At 30.4% G+C, this 13,015-nt stretch overlaps 1 protein-coding gene across 1 annotated transcript in view; it reads right to left on the bottom strand.

Annotated features, from left to right (window-relative positions):
• LOC120326144 (polycystin-1-like) overlaps positions 1-13,015 on the bottom strand; it is a 45,748-nt gene that overhangs the window by 31,181 nt on the left and 1,552 nt on the right. Inside the window, exons 4-22 of the mRNA XM_039392380.2 lie at positions 11,655-11,726; positions 11,014-11,198; positions 9,101-9,255; positions 8,708-8,812; positions 8,417-8,494; positions 7,659-7,840; positions 6,976-7,133; positions 6,701-6,893; positions 5,656-5,797; positions 5,073-5,166; positions 4,764-4,882; positions 4,498-4,648; positions 2,160-2,284; positions 1,837-1,968; positions 1,598-1,731; positions 1,185-1,350; positions 814-1,051; positions 443-585; positions 38-160 (exon numbers count right to left, since the gene is read on the bottom strand). Coding sequence (XP_039248314.2) covers positions 38-160; positions 443-585; positions 814-1,051; positions 1,185-1,350; positions 1,598-1,731; positions 1,837-1,968; positions 2,160-2,284; positions 4,498-4,648; positions 4,764-4,882; positions 5,073-5,166; positions 5,656-5,797; positions 6,701-6,893; positions 6,976-7,133; positions 7,659-7,840; positions 8,417-8,494; positions 8,708-8,812; positions 9,101-9,255; positions 11,014-11,198; positions 11,655-11,726 — 2,695 coding nt within the window. The remainder of the gene's footprint in view (positions 1-37; positions 161-442; positions 586-813; positions 1,052-1,184; positions 1,351-1,597; positions 1,732-1,836; positions 1,969-2,159; positions 2,285-4,497; positions 4,649-4,763; positions 4,883-5,072; positions 5,167-5,655; positions 5,798-6,700; positions 6,894-6,975; positions 7,134-7,658; positions 7,841-8,416; positions 8,495-8,707; positions 8,813-9,100; positions 9,256-11,013; positions 11,199-11,654; positions 11,727-13,015) is intronic.

The raw sequence follows: 13,015 nt of genomic DNA, 5'->3' as shown, positions 1-13,015 counted from the left end.
ACTATAATACATTATGTATTCCAGAAATATAGCTCACCTGAGGAATGCTGGCCAGTACTCGTGTAGTAGCAGCAGGCAAAATTCGAAGACCTGTGATTGCTATTTCAGTTGTGACTCTGATTGTTATTTCAGTGGAACTATACGCATTACTCACAGTAGCCTGTAAAATAAGTACCGGTATTCATTCATTTAATGCTTAAAAAATATGTATGAAACATGAAACAAAACAAAACATACTGATTATTGTTATAGCCATAAGGGTTATGCAAACTACTGTTCAATACACGCATGTCTATAAATTTGCATGATAAAGTAAATGGATCAGAATTTTATACTCAGAGTCAAACATAGAAGCAGAATTGCTAGATACACGAATTCAAAAAACAACACAAGTGTAAAAAGTAACATGTTAGTTCACTCTACAAATTTGGAAATGATATACCGTTATCAAAGATGAATTTGCAGTTATGGGGATATCAGTAGCTGTGATTCTCAAGTTCCCGGTAGATTTTGTCGTACATTCTGTGTATGTTTTAATGATTTCTGAAGGACATTCTGATAGCAAACCACTCCTGCCTTCGATACCTGTAAAATTGAAATATTGAATATTGTAAAAAGGTTTATTTTATTTAGGAGGCATTCTGTTGTGACACATATACAATTAAACACTTTTGAAAAACTAGAAACTATTGTTGTTTGATTATTCTAAAACAATAACAGACAGGAAATAACCATTGGTTGGTTTCCTTTTTCAAATTTGAAAAAAAAATATTCAGAAATTAAGTTGAAGTACAGTAATATAAAGTGTCTCACCTTCAAATTGCGTTTCCACATTTGACCCACCGCCTTCAATTTCTAATATAATTTTGGCTGTTGTACCTGCTTCTACAGCAATAATTGGGTAACCTTCAGGACTTGTACCAGTAGATGGAGGTGATATCAACTTTGCACTTTTAACCAAATCTCTCACTTCTACATTGCATGAAGAAGAATCAGATTGAGATACATTGTTGAATGCTTGTACAGTGAAAGTTAAATTTCCAGCTTCGCTCTATATGAGAAAATAAGAATAAAACAATAATCAGCTTTCCTGAAACACTAAGTTTGCGTATAAACTCTACATCTACGAGAGCCTGTTGATGTTGACATATTGATAGTAAAATGTAGTACTAGAGTGAACAAACCGGGGTGAGGAATGTTGATGACGGAATTGATCCTGTAGATCGATGACTATAATGCATTCTTATGTCACACCATACAGACTCAATCCAGTTATTTGTTGATGTATCAAGGTTAGAATGTTTAGTTGTCCAAGAATCTGTTTGAACCAACATAGCATTCTGACGCCAGCTGAAATCATTTAATAAAGAATATTTCAAAAATTGTAAAATACAACTAACCAATTTTCCTGATCTTTATATAATAAATTTATTTTTCTTGCTCATAAAACTTGGCATACTTAATCTATGAAAGAATTGTTATAATAGTTAGAATTTCAACATTTCATCAATCTAAATCAGTACATATTGAAGATTTCAACAACACTGAATATATTATTTGTGTAACATTGATTCTCAATCAAAAATAATAAACTTACAGACTCAAGTTTGTTGACTGACAAAGTAATGGCAAATCAGTGAGTTGAATGCTGTTGTGATCTGTTATAGGATGACTGAATGCAATTCCAATTACATCATCCATTTTCAATTCTTCACCATTTTGTGCAATAAGCTTGGTAAAGAAATAATGTTGAATTACTTGAAACTCTTATCATGTATTACAATAACAAAACAGAATGTATATTATTCGAAACTATATATAAAACTGTAACTATACCTGGTAAATTTTGTTATTGTTCAAAGAAGAACTGACAACATATTCACCGACCAATTTGTAAGACGGGATACCTGCTGTTGGTATGGAACTGGTAACATTCTCAGCATAATGACTGCAAGGCTCGGATAATTCCTGAAAAATAAATGTTTGACAAAGAGATTACAAATATAAATAAAAGAACGAAACAACAAAGGTTTTCAAAATGCATTTGTAAGCTAAGACAAATGACTTGATAGAGCTATAAGAAAAGACAGGTATTTCAAAATGAAAAGGGAGGTAACCAAATTGAGTTATATTATTGAATAAATACTTTCACTTCATACCTTGCATGAATTAGTTATTGGACAAAGTTGTTGTCCAGATTCACATGGGGTTATTTTCTTTATGCATGTATTGAATTCAACAGCATTTCCACAAGTCGAATATGAATTGCCAAAGGATGAACAACCTGTAGTAAATTTCAAACGAATATCAAGTGAATAAGGAATAGTGTATTGACAATACATGGATTGGTATTCATAATCATAACTGGATAATTTATAGAGTAAAACCATCATAATTTTTTAAGTATGAATGTATATCAAAACAGTAGTTCCGCATTTGAACAAATGAAATAATCATTATGTATACACATATTAAGCTGAATACATCACAAGAAACACATGAGAAGGATGTGGCAATAAACGTCTTTCTTGAGAAAGATCTCTAATTCTTTTTAACTAAAGCAAACAAGGAATAATACATTGAAAAGAGCTCAGGCGCCATTTATTCTGTGTTTGATTAATAAACTTTGATTTCCAAAAACATTAGTTTAGTTGAATAAAAGATGAATAAAAGAAAAGTTCATTTACTTTGCCATATGATGGTGAAGTAGTATTTTATTTACTTTTCAGTTAGTTGAAATATTTAAGATATAAACCAAAGTGGACTTTTGATAACAAATGAATGTAAGAAGTGAAATTGAAAGGGCTTCGTTGCGCTGTGACAAAACCCTTGTAATAACAATAGAAGAACGTAATAGGGAATGTATTCAATGAGACACTCGACACGTCAACCCTTTTGTTGAATGTTAACCCAGATAATGCTGCTCATGGGAGGGGTCTACTCTTTCCAGACATCAGACAAAACCTACATGAATTTCTTTATATTATTATTTCAAAATGAATCAAATAGGTATAAATAGGCTTTTATGTAAGTAAGCAGCAGACATTTATGCCATGTTTTATTATTTTTGGAAGCTATACTAAATCATGTAGTGTACTTCTATGAACTATCTACCCTGTTTAATAGTTTTTCGAACTTTAGTAAAAATAAATAAAGACTGCAACTTTCTGAGACAAAGTACAAGAACAATCTTTATATAAAAGTAAAAGATCACTGACAGAGGAAATCCATTGGTAATTTAAGAGATATACATTTACATTACTGACACAAGAATAGATACAATACAATGCAACACTGTGAGGGTAACAGTATAGTGGAAGAAAGCCCAAAAGGCAGAAGAAGTTCCTAAGCAAATTATGACGGAAAAATTTTATGAGCCGTATTCAAACATTGAAACAAGCATATTTAATAAATGTATTCATCTATTACCTAAGTTCGAAGGGTCAAAACAAAAAAAATCTTTTTTCATTCGTGAATTAGATTTAGTAGATATGTCCATGATGCCCAAGCATGATTATGTTCACAAAACATATATTCGGTTTTCACAGGCAGAGGCCGCTTACTTTTGTTTCACTCTAATCAGAGATATAAACAGGTTAAACTATTGGACAAAGATTCCAGAGGTGTGAAATAAAGTGTCAGACATAAGACAGGTGGTAATAAGAACCATTGTATTTTCACACCTGCCGGTCGTCACCGTGCAACCTAACACTACTCACACGAGTCCGAACACTATGGTTTGGGTCGTAGTGATGACACAACAATTACGACATTACATTTACACAAACATCAGATATCATGACATCAAAAGAACCGCTGTGTTTTATATAAATTGCATCAGAGAGGCATAATGAACCACAAATCATATTAATTATATTCGATTAAATCAATGCGTTTACCAAAAAACAAAGATCAAAAAGCAGCCTCGGTATTGGGAATTGATACTGGAACCGGAAATTTAATTAATAATTATATTGACTGGCCTTTCAGATATTCCTGTTTCAATGTGAAGAATAGGCCTATAGAACAAATAAATTTATTTTCACTTGGACTTATTTAACAATTCGCAGAATGTTATGTTATGGATCCCCAAATATTCCCCCTAGGTTTTTCATTCACACAAAATCTTGATTCAGGATGGAATCTTAATTTTAGATTCAAACACAATTAGCTTTATTCTCAAAGTGACTAATTTCTCTAAAAATTTCCTGAGAATCCTTTTAGCAGAACCCACTAGATATGACCAAAATTATTCTTGACTAAATAGAAAAAATGATCTTGGGAATTTCATCTTAAAAACATACACAAAAATGCTTAAGTTTCGATTTATAACAGTTACCAAAATGAAGCATATTTAATGTATTTGAAACCTACAATATATCGGTAAACATATTGTTGATCCAAATAACTCGGAAATACATATCAGTATAATAGTGAATACTATCAACTAAGACAAAGGATGAAAACTTGCACACTTGACAGACTTAAAACACCTACCCGGTCGGATTAGTTGTGAGCCAGAAGCACATACTGGTCTGAATATTTGAAGTCTAATTGCTGTAACAGATGTTGATGAACCACTGAACTCCCAGCTTGTGGAAGTTCCAGCATGATAAACCCACAATCCAGGAAAAAGTAGAGTGTATACCTAAAACCAAAATATTTTTAAAGAATGGCAACTATTTTTGTCAGCAGAAAAATGAACTACAATTTTTTCAGATTTCTTTTAAAATACCGTTGTTTTGAATATCCATTACACTTACCTTTTCACTCGCGGAAATTGAGGTCGGGGCAGATTCAACTAAATTTTCAAGCGCTGATGTTGTGGAACTTCCAAACAGAGTTGTACCAGATATATAGTGATGAGGCTCCTCGGCAATATCTGATGAAAAATGGTTTTGAATAAAACAAAATTTATTTTTATACTTTTTTCAAAATTCCACTGATCAATAGAGTGTCATATATAACCATAATATTCTCGATATCACAATATAAACCGTTCATACTAAAACATAAAACTTTTCAGAACTGCCACATAAATATAATTTTGTACATAGGTAGTACGATGTTACCTGGATTTCGATACTGGCATATGTAAGGCAGAGAATCTGTGCACGGTAGTGTGTACCATTTCCCGCCATCTGTTGCATTGAGAGCAACACATCTCTAAATTGAGGAATGAAAAAGATCAGAGAATCTTGTAAACTGGTGGATTACAAACTATAAGCAACTATTTTTAAAACAAAACAGTAAATAATAGGCATAAATACATTTATGAAATAATTAAATATGAAGCAATGCCCTTTTTGTTGCTTCCATTCTTATTAATATGTTCTGAGGTGTCATATGAAAACTCCTTTAATAAACAATGTTATGCTTTTGAAAATGAGCACAATTCTTGAAAATTTCTTTATGTTTAAGCGAAGTCTTTGTATTATTTCAATATGTGTGTCACCGATAACCCACTTGATAGTTTCAACATAAGTGACACTTAGGAAGCTCTCATGTGGAAAAGAAAGACTTACAATTGCTGTAATTGGCACTAATAAATATAAAATATTAATTCTTTATCATTTAGAATTAGATTGCCTTCGTTAGTGTTTTATTTTTATAGCATACAAAAAGATATGAAATGAATGATAATTTGTTAATTACAGCTGAGGCGTCTCCAAGATTTGGTTGATCCACAGCCCAGTTTGAAAACATCGAACCAGAAACTGATTGTTGTGTTACATGGAATATTGTTCCTCCCAATACATCATCAATCACAACACCAATCCAGAATAATTTGTTTCCACTAAAATGAAATAAGCCAGGCAAAGCATTATATTAATAAACAATGTAATAAAAAGTGCAGGATTAATCATGTCAAAGAGATATTACAAAAAAAATTAATTTTTGCATTTATTTTTCTATCTCATCTGTACCAAATGCCTATTAATATAATAATAATCCTTTTCTTCCTTCCGCAATGACATGAATGAACCATATTTGGACACAGTGTAAATATGGATTATTTTGCTGAATTGTTGCTGAGTAGAAAATTTGGAAAGTTTGAAGATGTAGTTATTATAACTCAAACTGTTATTTGAAAACCATTAATTCAAAATACAAAATGGTGGAATTCAGACTTTCACAGTATGATAGACTGTAAACTTGGGCATAAGACTTTTTTAGGATTGTACTGTTTTATAAACTGAATACAAGTTGCATGATTAATACACTGGTTTCCAACTGAGTATCTGCCATAACGGATGTTAAATCAATTGAAATTGAAGACAACGGGTTAATCCTATTATGTTTAATATATCTATATCTGTTTTAATAGGTAATGGAAGGTTGTCAAAACAACAAAGTACTTGACGTCACTTGTATATGCTGAGGAATGGCACTAAAAGAAGAATAGACAAACACTAATGTGGTAAACTCTATAATATTTCCATATAAATCCCTAATACCTAACATAAACTAAAGCCAAAATAATGTTGTCAAGTACAATCAAACAAAACCAGAATTAAGTGCAGTTGATTGTCACTTGAAAAAAAAACGTACTATATATCCACCAGATGCATGAAAACTATTCTAAAACTTTTAATAAAAATAGAGAATATGATTATACACTCAAAAGGTTTCATTGCAAAGCAATGTTTTTCATTATATCACAAATTAAAAAAAAAATTAGTTCTGTGGAATAATTTACCTCGCAACGGCATCGACAATGAGATTGTTCTGAAGATAGTCTGATATTGTTGAACTGTCAACTACAACTAGATTGCCCTGATTTTCTTGGCAAGAAGCTTGTGCATTCATCAAATTTTGTGGCCCAGTTTTCAAAATATATCCAATCTGCAAAGACTCTAGAAAGCTGGAGCCAGTTGGTAGGAATGTTTTATCTGCAAAATTACAATTTAAATTTTTTATAACAAATCATTGCTTTAGAAATGTTTGATAATTTTTTTGCAGGCTACAGCATACCATAATCTACTGTTCCATTCAATGAGGATTTCCACATTAATCGTGGCTGAGATCCGTGTTGTACATCAACTGTGGCATTTATGCTTTCACCTAATTCGATAACCTTATTGCATTGTAGACTCACATCACCAATTGGTTCCTCAACATTAACCATTATACTAAAAAAAAGGAACAAATTAACAAGTGATTTATAACCACCTGTTATATAATTTATATATACAAGACAGGAGCTAAATAGGTTGTTTGACATTTTAGAATTCTATTTTAAAGCAAAACGTTGATGCATTTAACTTTAATTCCTTACATCTGCCGACTAAATCATAACTCCACTGTGAAATCAAAAATTTTACTAAAAGGGCAGTATATTCAATAATTTGAATTCGTCATTATATATTTTTTATTAAAATTTATATCAAAATCAATTATTAAAACTGATTTGATTTACATAGTTTGCAAACATGGATGATACAATTTATAAATAAACATTTAAAAGTTTAATACCAAATAAACGAAGTGAAAAAAGTTATTCATATGTAATATTATTCCAAGATAGATGGCATAGTATGTCCTTCTTGTTGAAATACATCCTTAGTTTTTGTTAGAATAGGATTGATTTATTTGCTTATGTTGCTTGAATAAGTATTGATGGGAAAATTCATTCAGTAGAAGTTTATATAAAATACCTGTATGAATCATAAACATTTTTGCAGTTCACAGTGATAGTGACGTAGTACGATCCAGCCAAGGCATATTTGTGCATCACATCAAACTTTTCAGTGACAATGACGACAGTGGAATCATTAAAATTCCAAATAAAATTAGGACAGCTTTCGACTTTGAAATCAGGAGTCACAGACAATTGAATCTGTTATAAAATGATAATAAAAATCATTGTAAAAAAAAAACATGCCTCAATGCAGTATTTATTATTACAGTAATAATATTTAAATGTCAGTGCCACACATTAGAAAATGTCCATGAAAAAAGAAGATAAATAATAGGCAAATAGTGCAGAAATTATCTCAAGTGAGATCAGTACATTTCTCATGTATTCCTCCTCAATTTTCAGATATAGTCAAGCAATAAGACTTGCTTCAATGGATTTTAACTCGGAATACTTCACATAATATGACTTGATTCCTTTTAAAAACCACTTGAAAAGCATCATTCAAGGATATCAGATTACAACAGATGCTTTATGATTTGTTCAAATAATAGCGATGCTAACAAAATGGCGACAAAATATATACATATTTGGATAACACTCATACTCAACATCTGCTGTAATATTAAAACAGGATGTATAGCAATATAGAGGAAATCCTGTATTTGCTCAAATTGGTTATACTTCACAATCATTGAACCCCTAAATTTATTGTTTAAACAATTTATAGTTTATGTCAATTCAATTTCCACATAACAATGACTTGAAAGACCTTACCGCTTCATGCTGAGAGTACGTTCTTAACCCATCTATACGGAATGATATGCTTGCAAGTAGTACATTGTTGTTAACAACCTGAATAATGATAAGTTTCAACTTTAAACATTCCCAAATTAACATATCAAACATTGATAAGATAATTTAGATTAAGATTTGCTGATGAAATGTAGCTCAACACAAGTTGCAATTCCATGTACATTTACTTTGAAAATGTTGAAGTTTGAGAATGAGAAAATTTGTAATAATGCATTTTATTCAAAACCAAAAAAAAAAACTAAAAATATCTACCTGTCTTCCACAAACATCAGTTGACACAGTGTCAGAACAAACATCATCACAAGTAGATCCTATACTTTGAGGAAGTGTGCCCGATGAACATAAACACATCGATTCCTAAATAGAAAGAAAAACTAGTATTGAGCTTATAGCATACATAAACATCCAAAATATATCAAAATATTTTCAGCAAATAATGGGCCTACATGTAAAAAATAAAACAATTGATTTGATAGCATTTTATACTCAACCAAAGAATGTCTTAAACAGAATATAATAAAAATAAGAACAAATATTTTTGCAAGAGACATAAGTTGGTACAGTTTATCCAGCACACAACTGTAATTTTATAATAGTGTATAATAATTCGTATATTTAACAAGAAAAATTCAAAATGATACCCACAGTTGTATGAACCACTGCATAGGAGTATCCAGATATGAGACACTGTTTTTTGCATTCAACATCCTCAGTGATACTTGATTCCAAGTCAGTATATTGCCATAAAATTACAGTGTTCGTTCCATTGGAATGATGAAGACAAGAGATGTATGAAGATGCTGATAAAAAGAATTTCAATGTTTACGTTTTAAATAGAAAGATGGAAAGAAATGTAAGTGAATAATGCAAATTGTAAGCTTATATATACGACATAATTCGAAGATGTTTCTGGAAAGGGTATTTAAAATTTTTTTTATAACAAGTTGAAAAACGAAGCATATGTTTTTGCACCGATAGATGAAATATGGCTAAAATTAGCCATTGCCAACACAAGGAGTGTCTTGCCAATTAAATAAGGTGTGGACAGTTGAAGTCATGCATAGCATATTTCATTAAATTCTATGAAATATATAACTTTATGTTTCGATAAATGTGTGCCTCTGTATATATATGTGCCACACAAATAAATATAGGATGGGAACGTAAAATATTTTTTTGCGAATTATTTGAACATTTCTAAATGGTAACTGTGTATGGTCATGTAATTTCAACATTTAAGATTACATTTTATTATTATTCACACTTTCTCACAAAAATAATATTTTTATCATTTACTGCATAAATTAGGCAAACAATAATATGTTTCCTCGATAAATTTCAGTTACTGAACCATGACTTAAAATGACAAGAAAAAAACTATGATTTAGGAAATACTATGTGGCAGTTACCCGTGAAACCGCACCCACTAAACCACAATGATGAAAAGGTGAATCTGGTTCATGAGTTCATTTGCAGACAAACTCAAATTCCTTGGTTATTACACGAATTTGAGAAACTGAATAGATGTTGAACTCTCTGTTCAGTTCATGTATTGCATAATATTACCTGATTCACTCACACTAACATATGTCAATCCTAAATATTCCAAAAGCATAAATTAACAATAAAAATTATGCTAAGCATTGATATAGAAAAAAGCTATTTAAAATCAGATATATATATATATCTCATTTTGTATCAAACAAAGTTAAAATTATACATATACTTAACTATATAAATATAAATTGAGCAGTCTTTACGCTGATTATTTTTTAATCAAAACATTTTAATTCAAATCCCTTCAAAAGTAAAAGTAGATCAAAATGCATTGCCAATCTATCAGTATGATTACTTCATTTGGTCACAAATAATGCAATATAGACAAATTTAATTGGGGGAACTGTTAGCAAAAATGAACTTATTACAGACTTTCCATCGATTCCATTCTTCAATTTTTGAAACAATATTTTGCTTTACTATGGCTTTTCATAATAAAAGTACAACTACACTCAACTTTTTGTTTACATTTTTCAGAGTCTAAGGCCCCACCCTTAACCCCTTTCTGAAGTTATTGAAGGATTAAAGAAATTGTAAAGGAAGTGATAAAAATAGGATCTACGCAAACTCTATAGAGCGAGACAAAATACTTGACATTTAAACATTGAGTGTAAATATAGCATTTCACTGAGATTCAAGGATGTTTTAATAGGAAATGTCAATCATCAGTAACTAACCAGCCTAATTAAGGACATGCATTGTTTTGATCACAAAAATAAATATTTAATTAGCCATCATTGGTCATTAATAAGCCTGATTTTTGAGTAAGGCTAGTTCAGAATAAGAGCGAGAAATAAAGAAACTAGGTATAATTTGTTGAAAAACGAAACAATAGCCTACAATGTATTCAACAGTCATTCAAATTGAAACTTGTAGAGGTTGTATTAGCACGTCACAATTAAAATTTATGATGTGTTCATGCAAGAAATGATGCCTTGTATTATAACCAGTACAAGTGGAAAAGCAATGATCATGTAAAAAGCGCCAAACTATACACTTACCGCATTTCACAGTGGACAGATCAACATCTTTGAGGGATTGGTGCAGAAGTGATGAAGGGCTAGAACATACAATCTGATTTTTGTCATGCACGTTGATTCTGGTGATAAAATCACCTTCTCCTTTTACAAGTTGTTGGAGCCATTCAATATCACATGTACATGTCCAATTATTACCGGAAAGTGTTCTGTGAAACGAAAAACATTTCAATGAATGAAAAACTTTGAATAATGAACACAAAATAAACACAATTATGTATGATTATGTTAAAAAACAAGAGAAATGATACCAGATAGATTTAGTAAGGATTTTATCTACATTATTTTTCAAGTTATTCGCTACTATTTTACATTTTAAAATCTTGCTAAGAAATAAATGAATGCATTTGAAAACACATTGCATAAAATAAATTACAGTTTCAGATTAATGTCTAATAATAAATTAAATACTGTTTTTAAGATGTTTGTATAGGCATAATCATAAAAAAAAACACCATATGCCATGGATATTGTAAATATTGATTGTCCAATAAATTAAAACATCTCGTAGAATTCTGATTGCTATTTTATATTTTTGAATTTCTTCCAAGAACCGCTATACAGTATGATATTTTAAAATATTAATATATCCAAATAGTACTTACACATTATTGAGATTTGTTAGTTGTTGAAATACATAATTTGGTAAAGAATTGAGGTTGTTGTTATGCAGTGATCTGAAAAAATAATAAAACAAAATAGGATAATGTGCATAATTTAGAGAACAAGAAGAGATGAGATTGCCGACAATACTCAACAACTATTCGATGACAGACAAAAAAAATATGGTGTTTTTATGGCAGGATCTCAATTTGTTTTGTATTTATCTATAGTTTGAGGTAAGCATTGAGATAACTCCCATTAATATTCATTTTAAATAGAAAATAATAAAGTAAGAGTGTTTATTATTATTTGCAGATGGAAGCATACTTGCTGTTCAATTGACTTGGCATTTTCTACAACCACCAGTGTCATTCCTTTACCAAAAGAAATAACTGCCACCTCACACACTTATTATTTGGGGGCATAATGATGGGTTTAGGGTATCATTATCAAAATTATCACTTGTTATAAGATTTGTTAATTCAGGCGAATGAAAGACAAACCTCTAGCTGACTAATCCTACAAATATTTTGTATAGTTAGATTCATTAAAAACAACATTTGAAACAAAATGTATACGAAGTGAATTAGAATTAAATGTATTGTTTGTTTCTATTTTTGTTACTACCGAAATTGTGGAAAAATTTACTGAAAAGCAATTTATAAATCCGATAGTATGTGAAATACAACATATATAAATATATATATATATTGGTAATATAAAAATTATTGGGTGAAGACATGCCTATCATCAATCAAATTCAGTGTCTCATAAAGTTTGAACTGAATTGAACCCTACCTAATCTCTACCCACACCCTAAATCTTTCATTCGACCACAAGCTTGATAATTGATACTGCAAAAATGGATGCTTAGACAAAGTAGAATATTTTTTGGAGAGAAGTGTTGAAAACAAAATACTAATTACTATTCATTTATAGAGGCAGCAATTACAATCATTTAGTAATTTATAGTTTTAATAAACAGAACCCTGATTTAGAATATTTTTAGATCATAATAAGATGACTTGTTTATTTCTTTTTCCATATTATGATGAGTATATTGGATAGATTTTTCATAATATATACCTCCTAATCAGAAATATCATCAATCATGTAAATATTATGACAAGAATCTATTGATATCAAAAAGTCATTCGCTTCACTGCACATGTAGAACGCGATTCAATTATCAATGCACTAAGACACAATATGGACGACCCCACTTCGTCAAAATATCAAAGCGAATTATTGTTGAACAATAAGAATCACAATCTATTGTTTCGTAAATATGGTGAAATGGACTCCAGCGAAGAAGTAACAATATGCTTTCTTGTCATATTTGTACTATGGAAACCGTAATACA

The sequence above is a fragment of the Styela clava genome, chromosome 4 (genome assembly GCF_964204865.1).
Source record: "Styela clava chromosome 4, kaStyClav1.hap1.2, whole genome shotgun sequence".
Lineage (NCBI taxonomy): Eukaryota > Metazoa > Chordata > Ascidiacea > Stolidobranchia > Styelidae > Styela > Styela clava.
The sequence above is the reverse complement of the archived record's forward strand: the minus strand, read 5'-3'. Positions and strand labels throughout refer to the sequence as shown.